Here is a 16,719-nt window from a genome sequence, read left to right as displayed (position 1 = left end):
CTTAGAATTACCTGGCTTCTAGGGTGCCACTGTGGCCACAAAGTCTAAAAGTCTAAAGTCTAAAGCCACAAAATTGACCAAGTGTACTTGTTTGGCAAAGAAATAGGCACCTTAGCTTGGAGCTTGTCAGATATCTCTTAAAATCCTATTTGAGGTATTTTATCAAAGAATATAATAGTCTTGTGGGTTGCGATGTATTTGACTACAGAATAAGTGACTGAGTTTGTAACAAGGTTGAAAATTAGGTCCTTAATTGAGTTCAAGGAGTCTAACTTTCAGTACTCTTTAAAATCCTAGCCTAGAAAGCTAATAACTAAAACTGATACAGGTACTAGTAAAATGTAATCAGACACTTGTTTTTTCTATATAAAATAATTTTGTAGAATAGAAGGCTTTACGTTAGGTTTCCTGTTTGTGTATATAAAGCTCTCCTATAATTTACCTTTAAAAATTCTACATTCAGTGTGAATTCACATTTAAATTTTGCAATGGTCAGTCATTACACAGTCAAATAAAACTATTAAAATTGTTCTTAATATAGTTTTATGAAATAACCAAGCAGTTATTTCATACAGCATTGAAGAATCATGTATTTGGAGCTTATCTGAGTTACTGCACAGGAGAAAACAACTAAATGAGTGTTTCTGAAATATGTTAGCCTTGCTGAGAAGCTGTTCTCAGTGCCTGGAAAAAGTGGTGAACGGCTAGAATCAAGTTCTTAAAAATGTCTTACATTTTGTGTCATGTTCCAGTTGTTGTCAGTCCCTGTCTAGTCAGTGTGCACTGGACAAGTCTTGCATATGAATGCCTGTTTACATTTGAGCATTTCTTTCTTCCAGTCAGTGGCAATGGAAGATGCAATGCTGCAGTGCCTGGCAGTTCTCCTGGGCTGCGTCAACTACTTAGACTCCTTTCTAAAGGTCTCCATGCCATACTCAGGCAGTACACAACTATCTCAATCTGAGTGATGAACCTCCTCCAGTTATGTGCTTCACTTTACCAGATTTGTTTACAGATGAGTGTGCAGTGTTTAACTAAGTTAGTATTTAATAAAAGGTGCTAGCACTAAAGCATAACCAAAGAGAAGAGTTTTTGTAATCTTATTTATCTAATCCTTGGTGTTTAAATGAGGAGTGTGCCTTGATTTAGAACCTGGGCAAGGTACTAGCTAGTTATTTTTGTCTTTTGCATATCTTGACACTTCAAGATTTTAAATTAATTGCCTATTTTGGTCATCATCAGAATTTTAAAATGTAAATGAAAAAAACATTAATATTAAGCATTCCTACACAACACTGTAATTTGTGATTCCAGGTATAAGGGAGATGGCAATACATTTCCTTTATGAAATCCCCCATAACTATTATATGGGGCTAAAGGAGGAACTCTCCCTGTCCAGGACAGAAGAGGTGCTTTGGGGTCTGGGGAATTGGGTAGAAGAGTATTGCTGTGGGAAAGCCTCAGTGAGCACAGAACTGTAGGGTTCTTTCCTCTGGGATCAAATGCTCTGGTTTGTCTCAAGAGAAGATTTGATGGAAACCTTGTGCTGTAATCCTTGAAGAGTGTTCTAAGTTGTCCTGTCTTTCTGTCAGAGGGCAAAATTTGGGCTTAAACGATTAAATTTTTGAAGTTAAGGTTTTCATATCAGTATGACTTGTCTGTATATAGTGAATATTATTCTGCTGTATGAAATTAATATTTTAACTCGTATTCAATATTATGTGGGTACCTAAATGTGATTATTGTAACATCTCAAAATTATTTTTATACTTGTTAGTCTGTTTGTGAATTAAGAGGAAAGGTAACGATTTCTCTCTGCTTTTAGACTAAGACATTCTTTGTCCTGCACACCAGAAACAAGCAAAGCGTTCTTATGTCTTCAGAGTTACGATGCACGATTTGTACAACTTCTAAGTTGCTTGTGTGTGTAAAGGATGAGCGTAGGACTGTGCTGAATATTCAGCTGGCAAATGTTTTGTTCTGTTGACTGTTGAAGTGTTACTATAATTCTGTTCAGTTGGTGTCCTGCAGCACTGTGGGAGATGGTGATTCTTTCTTCCCCCATCCTCCCACTGGTACTTGGCAAAGCAACAGAGCATCTATCTGCTGCATGAGATACCAATCAAATCTTTATTTCCTCCTACTTGATGCAAAGAAGGATATTTTTTGCATTTTTACCTCCAAAATACTCCATCTAGTGCTAGGTGTGTTAGCTAGGTTGGATTTTCTTAACTGTTACAGGTATGTCATGCAGAAAATCTCTGCACAAAATACTGAACTAGCAGACTGGCTTAACTGGGAAGGAATAATGTGTAAAAAAGTCTGTGGAAAACTGTATAAAATACTGAACTAATATATTGGCTGAGCTGAAAGGGAATAATGTGTTAAAAAGTCTATGGGAAACTTTATAAAACTGTCACCTGAGATCCTAACTTAGCTGAGCATACATATAAAATGACAAAAAAAAGAAAAATAAAATTAATTATTTGGACTGAAGTTAATGATCTTGCTGTATGTACTCAATATGAGAAATTATTTGCTTCAGACAGCCATGGAGACACGGTTCATAGCTAGAACCTTCTCAGTTTCCTATTTGGCACTAGAAGTGGTATATATTGTACGTTCAGTAGTGAGATAAACTTGTCTAAACTGTAATTAAAATATAAAGTTCAGGCTAGCCTTGCAGTTAGACACCTAGTGGAAGTAAATAGTGTTTGGTGTGTACTAGGCACTGCTTTGGTCTTGCAAATTCTTGCATGTTTTTATGTATTTGAGATTTGAGGATGCTTTTCTGAATGGGGGAAAATACCAGTTGTTTTTGAATTAGAGGATTTGAATTCCTCCTGGTTCTGCGAGCATAGGTGAACCAAATCATTCTTTTTAGTGTACAAATTTCTTGTTAAAAAGTAAACCAAGCTCACGTTTTTTTCATCTGGGTTATCACAGATTTTGTGTTTTGTTTTCGTTTAGCTAAGATAGCCTTCATACCCTTGAAGAATGTTAGTTCCTCTTTCTTTGCCGTATCTTTGTGATAACTCCTATTTAATTGCTCATGCAGCAGAGTTTGAGAAAAAGATGCAAAGGGGAAGAAAAAACAAACCTAGAAAGTGCTTTTGTCTAAATAACTTTTGCAAGTAACAGTAGGTTGTCTTCAGTGTTGCTTTATTAGAAATACGTGACTACCTCAGGTCTCTCTGATCTCCTCAAGCAGAGTTTTCCTTTGTCTCATCAGCCAGGACTCAGAAACTTGAGCTTCTTGGCATACAGGTTAAGGGACGGCAGGGGAATGGAAGTGAAGGAAAACAAGAGCAAGGAGAACACCACAGGATTTCTAGACTGAAGGCTGTGCTAAAGTTGAACTAAATGTAGGAGTCAGCAACCTGTGCTTTGGGTAGCAGTCTCCTTATCCAGAAAGAGAAACAGCTAGTTAAAATCATGAATACCACTCAGGATACTTGATACTTCACAGCACTAGTATTTTGAGCTTCAAGAGCTTTGTAGAGACTTTGTTTTGCACGTGTGGAGAGTTCTGTAATATACAGAAATTCATAATACCGTTGAAAGCTGTTTTCCATATGGCAAACTGGGCCATTTTCTAACCTATATCCTTTCAGATAAATGCTTGCAAATCACTGAACTGCTAGTGTATTTATGGTTGTATAGTTGTCCTTTGCACTTGTACATATTTTTTGTATAAATGAGGGTTTGAGTGATCATACAAAGACGATGGTGACTATGATTCCTTCAGAGAAATTAATTGGAACCAAGGGTCAAATCCTTTGTACCTCAATATATTACAAGTGTAACAATATTAAAGAAGCTGAGTTAATAACATACACTTATTGGAAAAGACTTCTTACTATAGTTAACGTTACAGAAAAGTCTGGTGCAGGCCACATGTAGCTCCAGCAGCAGTTGTCCAACTGTGTGTTCACTGAAATATCCTAATCCCTTTATTTGCTCATTGTTCTTCATGGGCCAGCTACTAAGAAACCATTATGTTGAATATTGCTAATGCTTTTCCCTTTTAGTATCCCTTTTCCTTAGTCCAAAATAAGGCTATGCATGAATATTTATAACCATGGGCATTCAGGGTTTAAAAATTTTGCCAAAGGCACTAGCCTGCCTGAATAATTCTGGTGATTTCACAGGAGTAGTTTATTTTATATTCTGTAATATCTATTCTTGATCCTTTAGCTAAGCTTTCATATGACTATGGAAAATAATGACAATCATGAAATATAGTATTGCCCAAATTATCTCCATATTTCAATGAGTTTCATGGCCTTAGCAGAGTTTATATTAAACTTGTATAGGAACTGATTATCTCTTTAATGATGCTGAACTCAGTTTTCACTGAATTTAAAATTGAGGATCATTAAGAAAATGTGACTCAGGACTAGGACACTAAATGCAACTTAACTTTTTAAAACTTTCATTCATATATCAGAAATGTTTTAATACCTTGCAAAGGTCAAGTGCTACTCCTCTTAACAATGTAGTTTTAACTTCATCTTAATATTTGATGTTGCACAGTGCAGTCTTTAAGCACTAATTCATGTATTAATTTCACTGACAGAAATTTTTAGATACATTATAAATTTAATCTGTAAATAAACAAGTATTAACTTTCAACTTGCATGAAAACTAAGAAGTTACTAATAATTTTGTGCAATTATTGTGAAATTAACTCACTTTTCTGATTTGGGCCCTTTGAATCACATGATATTTATTTATTCTCTTATGCAATTTGATATGTTTTGGTCAATGTCTGAGGATAGTTGCATGAGGTCTTCATTTGGCTAATCTGTAGATTATGAATTTCTGAAAAACTACCACAGTACTTCCAAGATTACTTATTTCCGTGCCTGAGTAAATTAAAATAAAGCTTTTAAGGACGCAAGAACTAAACAAACCTGCTCAATGTGAGTCATATTTCAATAAAAGCAGACGTTACTAAGATACAGATTTAGAAACAATTTCCTGTTATAAACTTTTTCTGCATATTTTGTGTGTACTATTCTTTTTCAATGTGGACTATTTTCAATGAAAATGATTCTTTTGTTTCTTATAATACTGAGGAGTTTAGACTCAAACAGAAAAAATCTAGACTCTAGGTTACACAAAGAGATGCAAGATCTAACTGGTATTTCTGTTAGTAGTAGATGTTCATGCAGAAAACAAATCTTGAGAAAATATGATGTTTTTGTTATTATTTGTATTATAAAAATTTCAAGCACTGTCTTTATAATTAACCAAAGGAAAACTGACTTGTATATGGATGAATACTCTCTGTACCACAGTTTCATCCCAAAGTTGTTGCTTAAGGAATTCTATCCCCTGGACATAAAACAATCCCGAAGCTTCTTTAGTAAATCACCCTTAATTTCAATATAAAACCAAATAATTGAAGCAGTTGCTATTATGAGCAGTTCATAGGCCAGATTTTTGTATGAAGTTTAATAAATTCAACAAATCAGCAAACGAAATAAAACATAATTGACTGTTCAGATGAAACTTTGTCAAAGTTTTGTCAGCTTTTTAGAGTTCCACTTTAAAAAAGGCTTACTTGTTTCTTAACTCTTTAACATCTAACCTAATAAGGTTAAAATTTAGGAAAACGTGAATGTTTTCCTTACAGTCCTTTGAAACCTACCTTAAATGCCTGCCAATGCGTTTGGCTATACTGAAAGTTTGAAGAGATATCCAACCATTTGCAATTTTTGTTGCCTCACAATGAAAATGTTATGGGGCCATTAATTCTGATTCACATACTGTATGGTTACACATATTTTACTTTTTTGTCTAGGAGCTGAGAGAAATACATAACAAACAGCAACTACAGAAGCAAAAGAACTTGGAAGCTGAGAGGTTGAAACAGAAAGAACAAGAAAGGAAGACAGAACTAGAAAAGCAAAAAGAGGCTCAAAGGTAACAAAATGCTCTAGTTTATGCCCTTCCTGTGGAGATACTGGAGTGCAAAGCATTTTGCAAAAAAAGTCAAATAAGCTTTGTATTTCCAGGAACATAATCTGATCCTAAATAATATGTTACTAAGTGTCAAGAATATCTAAGACCTAGAACAAGTTTTGGTTCAGTGCTAATAACTTCTTTAGAAATGAAGGGTTTTTTTTATCCTTGAATGAAAAGAGTGTTGTGGAGATGAGCTTCTACATCTGTCTGTGACTCTTAACTGTCAATGACACATACAGATTTCAGCAGCATTACTTAAAAGGTGTAGTGTACTTCTACATTTAGAGATTTTGCTAATGGTTTTTACTATACACCTTGGAAATAACTTTTTAAATGTATTTATAATATATTTATGGAAAATAAATGGCAAAAAATCTAGCAAGCAGTTCTATTCTGACATAATTTATTTGTAGCTTCTTGATTAAATTTTTAGCAGTTTAGGGGTTTTTATGCTGTCAACCTGGATAAACACTGGTCAAGAATGAACACAAAAGCCTGGGAACAAGGGATCTTAAATTATTGGTTATCATATTACATAGATTGCGATCTAAAGCAACTTCGTTGTCTGTGTTATTTCTTTGTGAGTCAAGTTAATTTTATATTTCAGGCAAACCAAAACAAGGTCTCAGTAAAAAACTCATCTTCAAACAGAAATCTTGCACATAGAAAGTAGCTAAATTAGGGTAATTCTTTAATTACTTGCATAGAGCCGGTGCCTTTAAGAATCTGAGGTATTGACTTCATAAAAAGCAAACTTTCTAAGAAAACAAGAAATCAGTCCCCTACCCCTGAAGTATGGTTTCGTCTGCTCTTCTCAGTCCAGCAGCTAGAACAAACTTGGTTTATATCTGTGGGAAGAATTAATTACTCTACTAGAAACAAAATTAAAAATTCATTTTCTAAAGCCCATCTGACTAAACTCACCAGGTAAGACACCACTGAAGTTAAAAAAAAAAAAAAAAGAGTGCTTTGTGTCTGTATATGATGCAGCCTCAGTGTTGCAACAAAACTGCTGAGTAATTGGCTCTGAATACCTTACAAATGAACATGCCAAGGACAAGTTCAGTGATTGAAAGAGGAGGTTGACAGAACAGTGAATTTATTAAATTTTTAGATGACTTTACACTGAAGGCAGAAATGTATAGCAGTAGTTTGTAGAGGAGTAAGTAATATCATCACTGGTGTCTTAACCTATACTCATGGTATACTGATGTGAAATACTGAGATTGTGTCAGCAGTTTTGTTTTGAACCAAGGATGATTTTTTTTAGCTTCTGAGTTAGTAGTTGTCATATTACACAGGTACTGAGTACCTTGGGATCTCTCAGAAAACGTTTTTGTCAACTCAAAACTTAAAATGACAGAAGATGATATTTGCCCTCTGGTGCCAACCTACCATTTGGAAAGTGAATTTCTACCCTTAAATATTTTGGCCAGAAATTCTTGGCACTCTTGGACGAAATATGTGCTATACAGTAGGCCAAGTCTGTAATGACCAATTTGTTCCCATGCAATTTTCACTAATTTTGTAGTTATTAAGAAAGTATGGAAGTGGAACAGGTCACAGTACACATCAAATCACCCTGTGTGTCTGTTACAACCCTTTAGAGTTATCTTTACCAGTACAAATTGTTTCTAGGAGACAATACTTACCTATTTTTTTCATGTCCTCTGTCAGTGGGTGGAAAGGACTTGTTGGCTTTCACAGGTAGGAACGTTAAATTTTCTGAGTAGTTCTGTAAGAGTACTGCGTGAAGCTGGTGGATATTTTTTTTATTCCTTGCCCTACAACAGAAAGATCAGGTCTGCCATATTTTCTGATTGCCACTTTTTTTCTGATTTGGATATGTTGTGTCTTACCTAGAGATGCTTGTAGCTTTGAGAAAATAAGTAGAACCAATTTGTTTGAGCACTGTTCCTGACTTTTTCCTGCATTTTAAAGCTAAAGTGAGTGTTGAACGACAGATATGGAAGAGTATAATTTGCTGCCTGTTTTGTTTCAGAGAAAACTATAGAAGAATAAATTAGTGAAAACATCTGGTGATAGTTGTAGCTGATATCTACAGTTCTAGATTAACTAAAAGGAATTGTGGGGCAAATGAAAATAGTAACTCATAGTGGTGATATAATGGGATGCTCAGATTGCTCGGGAAAAGATTATGAAAAGCAGCCTTACAGGGTTGTGAAGGGCTTATTTAGGAGTTCAATTTTTTTTTCTATGTATGGTTCATTACTTAAAAGAGTTGCATTAGATTTGTGAATCCCATGGAAAACTATGAAAAGAGAATACACAAATATTGTTGAATCCCCATGTTGAGACTGATATTGCTAAATTGAAGATCTGGGACTGAAAGTGTAAAGACACTGGATTGTATAAAGCTTATAATTTTCAGAGCACTGTAAGCTCAGTAAGAGACTGTTACAAAACACGTATGTAAAGTTTCATACGGTAATTAGAAAAACATAGTTAAACAGATTTATTTTCATGTCATTAAAGAGGAGAAGAAATCACAGTCTTGATAAAGAAGCAGTTAAACTGTTACAATTCAGTCAGTAAGAACAGTTAAGCGTTTAAAAATCTCTGAAGAACTCTTGACAAGCAAAAATTGTGTTAAATGCTTTTTCCCTTCTTACATTCAGCTCCAAACCACAAGTATTTAATTTCTCACTGTATGCTGAGGCCTTTTCAAGAGTTCTGTGGAATTGTGTTGTAAAAGCATAGACTTCACATGTGAGTTAAAATAAAAAGTGATATTAAAGTTCAATTTTAGATGCAAAGACAAAACAGTTTAAAGCAATAGAGTCATGCAGTTAGTAGCAGATTACACAGATTAGTGTTCGCTCGCTTGTCTGAGTCACAGCTCTTTCTTTATGAATGCATACAATCTTTGCCATCTAGGAGCCACTGTGTAAGAAAATGTTGTGGAGTGGTTGATAACTCAAAAAATAAAATTACCAGATCTGGTATTGTAGATTGTAGATCTATTTTGTAGATTGCGCACAAGGACAAGTAACTTCTATGGTCTTTTGTTTGACTGACTTAAAAAGCAAAACAAAACACTTTTACTTGTCCAACAGACGAATCCAGGAGCGGGATAAACAACGGCTTGATCGAGTGCAACAAGAAGAAGAGCTCCAGTGGCAAAAAAAAAATCAGGAAGATGAGAAGCAAAAAAGGGAAGAAATAACCAAGAAGAAGGAAAGCGAGGATAAGGGGAAACAGGAAATCCAAGAGAAACTGAGTAAGCTTTTCCAACCACATCAGGAACCAGTCAAGCCAGCCGTCCAGGCTCCTTGGTCAAATGCAGGTAGAGGAAGAAATCAAGAAATGCCGTTGCACACGCCTTTTGAAGAACCATATGTTTCACAATTGAATTGTTCATTTTATTGAAATAAATCATGAGTGGTTTGAGCTCTAAACTCCAAAAGGTTGTTCTCTTCTAGGCTTCAGTATTCTTCCTAAAAGTATGGTGTTCAGCAGACAGAATAAAACACAAGTCAAAGAGACTCGAAGTGTGCAAACTGAAGGAAGAATCTTAGATAAAAAATGGTCTAAGATGTTGACGTAAGGTGTCAAAAATTACTGCTGCGCATCTCGTTACAAACTTTAAGAAATCTGGATTTTTTTATAGTATCTGTGTCACTTAGCTATCCTTCTTCCTCTTCCCCTTTGACATGCATGTTGCTCACTGAACAAATGACCTCAAGTCTACGATATAATCTTCTTTCTTCTGTTATGCACGTAATCTCTTTCAGTTGAGAGCTTTTTCTCTGCATTATAACCTGATTTTTGCCCATATTTGGAATCATCGTACTCTCTTAAGTGGTTTTGATAAATATACATGAGAATTGATCGGGAATGTAATATTTGTCTAAATACTTGATCAAAGGACTGCATAAAAGGGAAATTACTTTCTATCTTTTAGGACTAATCTAGAGTTGACTTTATCAATTATACATTCTTGTTAGGTATTATTTGGGCAGAATAGCTGAGGGCACTTCTGTGACAGAATACACAAATAGGAACTGCATTATATAAAAGAAATTTAGCTTATCTTTTTTTTTTTTTCTCTATTCTTCTTTTCACTAGTAATTCATCTTTAATACGAGCATGTGATTTTTAAAACACCATCTGTAAGTGACCTCTTTTCAGCTAATCCGTGTGTGTTAGGACATTCTGAAACATCTTTTTTCAAAGTATAGTCAGGCTGCAATTGAGGCTGCTGCATAAGCAGGCTCTAAAACTATTGGGCATACCACTGATACATGCAAGAACATCACAGTTTGAATTGAATCTATGGCTTACTGCTCAGATATAATCTACAAAATCAGTGATGCATTTGAGAAGTCATGTATGTTGCATCGTAAGTGCATGATTCTTTCTACAAATAGTTGTGTACATCATGTTAGTTAAAATGCAGTAATATTATACATATTAAGATGAGAAAATAGTAAGCAATCATTTAAAAACACGCTTTTTCCTATTTCCCCTTGTGTAAAAGGATAATATACTTTCTACAGACAATGTGAGGTTTGTTACTTTTTTGTATCCACTTTTGCCTCATTTTTCAAGACTGCAAAATAATGCCTTTTCTTTTTTTTTTTTTTGTATCTGTGTTTTTTTCTTTGCTCAGAAAAAGCTCCTCTAACAATTTCTGCTCAGGAGGATGTAAAAATAGTGTATTATAGAGCACTGTATCCTTTTGAATCAAGAAGCCACGATGAAATCACTATTCAGCCTGGCGACATAGTCATGGTAAGAAAGGATTGTGATATTTAAAAAAAAAAAAAAAAATATATGTATATTTTGCATTTGTGTGAGAAGAATTATATGTGGCAGTATTTTATTTTTTTTTTTACAAATTGGAAAAAAATATTTCAGTGAATATCAAAATATACAGGATGTGATATTGCAGATTACCTATTACAATAACATATAGCTTCTTAGAATTCACTGTAATGTAAAGTTTAAACATAATCTATGAGCAGATCATATCAGCTGTAGTATGCTGAGCTGTGTGTGTTTGAGGTGCAAAATGTTTGAAAACGTTCCTTTACAAAAGTTGTCATTGTGAGAGGTTTTTTGTCCTTCAAGGTAGCTAGGGGTTAAAGTGACTGTTATTTTGTATTGAGAGAGTGGCTGCTATGGGTTAAATCAAAAAGTGGCTTTGATAAAAGTATGTTTTTAATAAGAAATTTACTTTTTTTTTTTTTTATAGGAGTAGTACTACAGCAGTGTTAAAAAAAATAATTTTAAAAACTGCCTTTGTTAAGAAAATATGATGTCCATTGTAATACCAAGTGAAACAATCATACTAAGCTACAAGATGGCCATACTTCTGTCAGGATCCCATAAACATTAGCCAAGTCTTTGTAGGGTAGTGTTTCTAGCTTTTTTTCTACAACTCTTTTGGTGACAGTTTTTGAGATAATGACCTAATTTAATTGTAACTTGGAATTATTTCTGTAATTACTCTGTTCTTATTTTTTGCTTTTTATCTACTTAACTCTTTTGTGAGACGCTTTTACATTTATTTTCAAGAGGATATAAAGTAGATGAAATGTCATTTCAAAAAAAAGGGAAACTTCAAAACCTAAACATTTGATTGCAGGTGTGTTGATACAGAAGCTTTTCCATTCATTTTTAAAATAGATGATGAGAGAATGGAATATGGGCTGCCTATAACTGTTGTGTTAAACTTCATATTCTCTAAAGCTGTCTTCTGCTTTTGGCATAACTATATTTTTAAGTTACAATTCTGTTGTTAATGACTGCAGTATTAATATTAATAACTGGCTAGTATGATCTTAGCATGCTCACGTCTATTCATAATGAAAATGCCCGGTGTGGAAATTAAATGCTATCTTGTTCACTGTAGGAAAGTATATTCATTATAGTGTTCCAAAAATATTTTAAGAGTCATTGCATTTTGACACAGTTCAGTAATAATGGATTTTAGAAAAAAAATACCCTTTGTAGACTGTCATAAATTGTAATGATATCTATAAAAGAAATGCATCTATTCTAGGGAGATGAGCCCTCATCTCTCATCCTTTTTTTGTTGTTGTTGTTGATTCAGCTGTGTCACAATGAGGTATTTGTGACATTAGAATCTGCTTCTGGAAATTAAGTGAATCCTGTGTTAGCAGCAGTACTGAATGACTTGGGAAGAGGTCTGATCCCATTCTGAATAAAATTGCAATGTGCTATTATTCTTCATCAAGAAATAGTATTGATCAGTCAGCTGTTAAATTAGAGAGGATATAGGTACATGAGTCTCCTTGGGCTCTCAGAAAATGCTATATCTCTCTTTCTTGGGAAATAGATTGTAGCCTAGACATATAAGAAAATTTTTTTTAAATTATTTTTTTCAAAAAGTGCTCACTATTAGGTAGACTCTCAGGGAAATACCATTTTGCCAAAAATATGTGATTTTAAGGAGCACTTCACATGTTTTAAATAAAGTCTTTGTTACAACATAAGTTTTCCTATATGTTATTTTGGACTTTATTTTAGCTTACTCTAGAAGAAAAAATTCTCTAGCTCAGTTTTCTTTATTTAAAACACTTCTAACAATAATTAAACCTTATGACTAATCCTTGTGGGATTTATCTCCTGCTCTGTAGTAATTGCTTAAATGGGCTACTCTTAGAAAATTAATATAAGTAAAACACTTTTGCGAAATGTGTTATAATTCTGCCTTGCTTTAAATCATTGCTTTCCTGATGGAGGTTAAAAGGGAATGGGTAAGTGTGCCATATGACTGTTAGGAAGTCTATGCAATTTATTCATTTTCATAAATACAGATTTTGTTACCATGTAGTTTACTTGTTTTTGAGTTTATGTAGGGTGAAGTAACAAATCAACTCACATTGTCAAAAGTAATTTAAGTACAATGGAGCAGAATTTACTTTTGATAATGGGCATTTGGATTCCTAGACTCTTATCTGTCCTTAAGTGTTTGTTGTGTCATGTGGGTCTACAAGGTTTGAGTCAGTTACGTCTTTTGGAAAATAATGATTTACAAGCTTACATGTTAAAGTGTGTCTGATGTTTCATTTATGACATAAATGCAACTCTGTAGTTCAGCTGACCTCTACAGTTAGGAGTTTACTGTGTGCAACAAGAAAAACTTTGCTTAAAGTAATTGTGTTCTAACATAGGTAACTTCAGTATTTACCCATCTTAACACTATAAAAGGCTTTGCCTGTGCAGGCCTGTGAAATCATGTCCTGTATCATATAGATATACAGGAGATGTTACCCAAACTGTCACTGCTATGAGCAAAGAATCCAGCTGAAGCACACATCCATTGACAGAGCACATGGAAAACAGGCCTAAATCCTGGGTTTAAACAGGACTGCAGAATTCATTATGTCAGAATGACTTGAGGCTTTAATAGGTGTATAGCTTGTAAATAGCATTTGACAACAGTGTAATTAATATACTTTTACACTGTGCATGAATGTTGAGGTCTGTCATGGTAGGAATGAAGGAGAAGAAGGCTTCATTCTGAAAGAAGTATTTGCAAAAGTGTAGATGGGGAGAGCTTTCTTCTGCTTTACTTTCCAGTACACGTGCTAGCTATCTGTAGGACTGGTATATGTGAAATGGTTTAGAGAATGTGTGGGGCATGGGCTGTATTTTTAAGAAAACACATCTACTTTTTAATTAAAGGATTTTTGCATCTTACCTTGGATTTCTGCTTTCTCTGCTTCTTACCTTTTTACATACTTGAACTAACTTCTACTGTAAGACTGTGAGGCCTTTCACTATGTAGATTGATTTATAACCCTAACTATAAGTTAACCAAGCTTTTGTCTGGGAACAAAATATATTCTGAGCCAAGAAAGCCATGCCTGGTTCAGGGCTCTGTCTATTCAAAAACTTAAGTTTCTATTATGTGTACGGGTATGTGTATGCGATGTGTGCAATTCTTTTCCTTTGGATAGCTCTCTGACAAAACGGGTCCTGCTGGCATTTGCTGCTGTTAGGCTCCATCTTGGAGTAAGTGAATGGATTCTGTTGTTACTGGCACTCTTTGATATAATGCAGCTTATTTAAATAAACAAGTACAATTCAGTGAAATACAGTTGAATTACGGAGTTACTGAACTGCAGTGGCTCTGATAGTAGAACATAAGTTAAATAGAAAGTTCATAAAAGAAGCTTAAACGAGAAGTCTAAGTCAATATGATAATGGTAGTTTGTTGTCGGTTTTGTTGGCTGTTGATTGTGAAAGTTAGAAGGACTGTTCTTTGTATTGGGTACATAGGCAGCCTTGTTGTCTTAGACCCTGCGTAGGCGTAATCAACATATGGCCTCTGGCGTGCAGAGCTTATATTCAGCATTGTACTAGGAAACCCAGTAGCGAGACCAAAGGCCTACACATGAAGTAGAATTAAAACGACAATTCAATGGGTAGCTAAACAAAACAGACTATGATACTCTGGTTAGCTTTCATTAAATACTTTTTGGAGAGTATTAGGTTTTGACTTCATATGTAGAATTAATTGCTACTGTAAAGCAGGACTTCTGTTTTTGTGTACATGCACTGCTAGTGATACGCAAGCCAGCTCAAAGCAGGGTAGGCCTCTGCAGAGCTGACAGAGATATTAACTGTGCCTAATGCTTCTGTATCTAGGAATGGTATTGCTGTAACCTCTGTTGTTTGTTGTGTTGAACCACAGGGAACGAGAATTTGTAAGCTGTGGCTCTAAAGGACAGTTAAATAAATGAAAAATACACACACTGTAATGCAGTGTTCAGGTGTACATTTAAAGTCTAGTTGTATTTTGGAAAAAAAAATTATCTGCAATAAAAGTCTGTTGTAGGGACTTGGGATGGTGGGTGTAAAAATATAAGGAAATTGGAACAAATTAATTTTTAAAAGGTTTGAAGGAATGTATTTAAAGTTCTAGTACTGTACTACAAAAAGAGATGCAGATTATATTTTATATGAATGACTGAGAGAACATTTTTAATGAATTATAAAGTGAAAATGATATTTCAAAGTGTCTTTTCATGAGTATATGATGAAAACCTAATTTGACTGAATAAGCATACATTTGAGTATCTTAATAAGCTGTTTTAAGAATAATTTTAACTTAAAACTCTCCTAAGGAGACATTAAATCAGTAGCTTTAAAAATCCCTTTGGTATTTTTTTTGTCTGCTTGTACAAAACATATTTTTTCTGAAAACTCACAGTGGTTTTTGTATTGCTGTGATTTGTTTCAAGGATGGCCATTTTAGAAGGTCATGGTAACAGACTTTTGGTCTTGCTGTGCTTATTCTTTTGTATATTAATGATTCTAGTTACTACCTGAAAACTGAATGAGAGTCCAAACTGCGTGTATATTATTACTGTTTAGATTTTAAACTTTGCATCAGGTGCTGATGCAAACCATTTCTCGCTTGCTCTCCCAAGATTCACCCTCTGCTGTGACCTCCCATCACTCATACTGCTGCTCTAACAATCCTATTCAGTGCTGCAGTGGAAATTTTGCTCTGCACTGCAGTAAAACCACATTGAACCGGTCAAGCATGTACTCCATTCATTTCGCTTTGAGTTAATAGGGGCTGAGACAGAAGATGGGTGCAACAAAAAGCAGAAATAATGGATTGTTTTGCACCAAAAGAGGAGTGTGGGATAGAAATTACAATAGTAGGCAGTCAAAGAGTCAAGACATGGAGTAAAGCAAAGCAATCTATCAGCAGCTCAAATGAGTAACCTAGGGACAATCAGAGGCAGAGGCTTTGCTGCTTCAGTTTGAGTCACTTCTCTGCAAAACAACGTTCCCACCCTTATCTAAAGCAACTCGTTTACACCATTGCCACAAATGCTTCTTTTTTACCACTGTTCCCCCCCCCCTTTTTTTTTTTTTCAAACAGCTGATCAGTTTATATTGTTAAAATTAATAGAATAAATAGGTAGGTGTGTTTCCAACTGTCAGAGCAGCTAGCTTGAGATACTACCGTATGCCGTTGCTGTATAATGTCATTATATTCTGAAAACCCCAATGTCTGAAAAGGATACTATTACTAATTCCTTAGCTCATGAAGCATACTGTTAACAACAAATCCTTCAAGATGCTTGGGAGGTAGGGTCAAGTGATTTCAAATTATAGATTTAAGCATCTCTCACTGACTGCTGTACTGTTAACTGCACCAGTAAACTTTTGATTTATGTTCTCATTTGAAACTTCTAAGTATTTTAAAATACTGATTACTGCTGGACTAAACGGTTGAGAGAAATTCTTGCTAAAAATGGCCCTTATGTAGGGCTAATCATCTGACTTTCCATTACTAGCCTGATTTTACTGCTGACTTGATCATTGCTAGGGAAATCTGCAGCTACGCACAGCAGATAGTTGTAGATAGTAGACATTATTTACATGTAAAAGGTGCAAGACATATTTGTATATAAGGGTTTGCTTAAACCCTTAAAACTGAAATTCCTCTAGAGTATCAAAGAGGTTAGATGGCTAGATCACCAAATTTACCATAATTATTATAATTACCCCTAATAAAATTACTGCCTTTTTTCTTTAAAAAAAGTTTCTGCAACCTCCAGATGCCTTGTCAGTGTTTAACCACCCTATCGATTCATGAGTCACGAGGGGTAGCAATGGTGAATTATTTTTCTTCTGCAATTCTTTTTTTACTGTGGAATTAATTTGAATAAATACATTAGATTTGTTTTGTTTGGTTTGGTTTTGAATTTCTTTGAAAAGGGTTAATTTTAA

The 16,719-nt window shown here is 34.6% G+C and overlaps 1 protein-coding gene across 8 annotated transcripts in view; it reads left to right on the top strand.

Annotated features, from left to right (window-relative positions):
* The window catches only part of ITSN1 (intersectin 1), a 122,689-nt gene that overhangs the window by 61,403 nt on the left and 44,567 nt on the right, over positions 1-16,719 (top strand). For 7 of the 8 annotated variants that reach the window (XM_084526678.1, XM_084526677.1, XM_084526672.1 and 4 more), the window contains 3 exons: positions 5,810-5,931; positions 9,051-9,280; positions 10,607-10,728. In XM_084526678.1, the coding sequence (XP_084382804.1) occupies positions 5,810-5,931; positions 9,051-9,280; positions 10,607-10,728 (474 nt within the window). The remainder of the gene's footprint in view (positions 1-5,809; positions 5,932-9,050; positions 9,281-10,606; positions 10,729-16,719) is intronic. The other variant, XM_084526675.1, reaches the window with a different exon arrangement.

Source organism: Aythya ferina (genome assembly GCF_964211825.1).
Source record: "Aythya ferina genome assembly, chromosome: 1".
Classification (NCBI taxonomy): Eukaryota; Metazoa; Chordata; class Aves; order Anseriformes; family Anatidae; genus Aythya; species Aythya ferina.
This window is presented reverse-complemented; position numbering and strand designations above follow the sequence as displayed.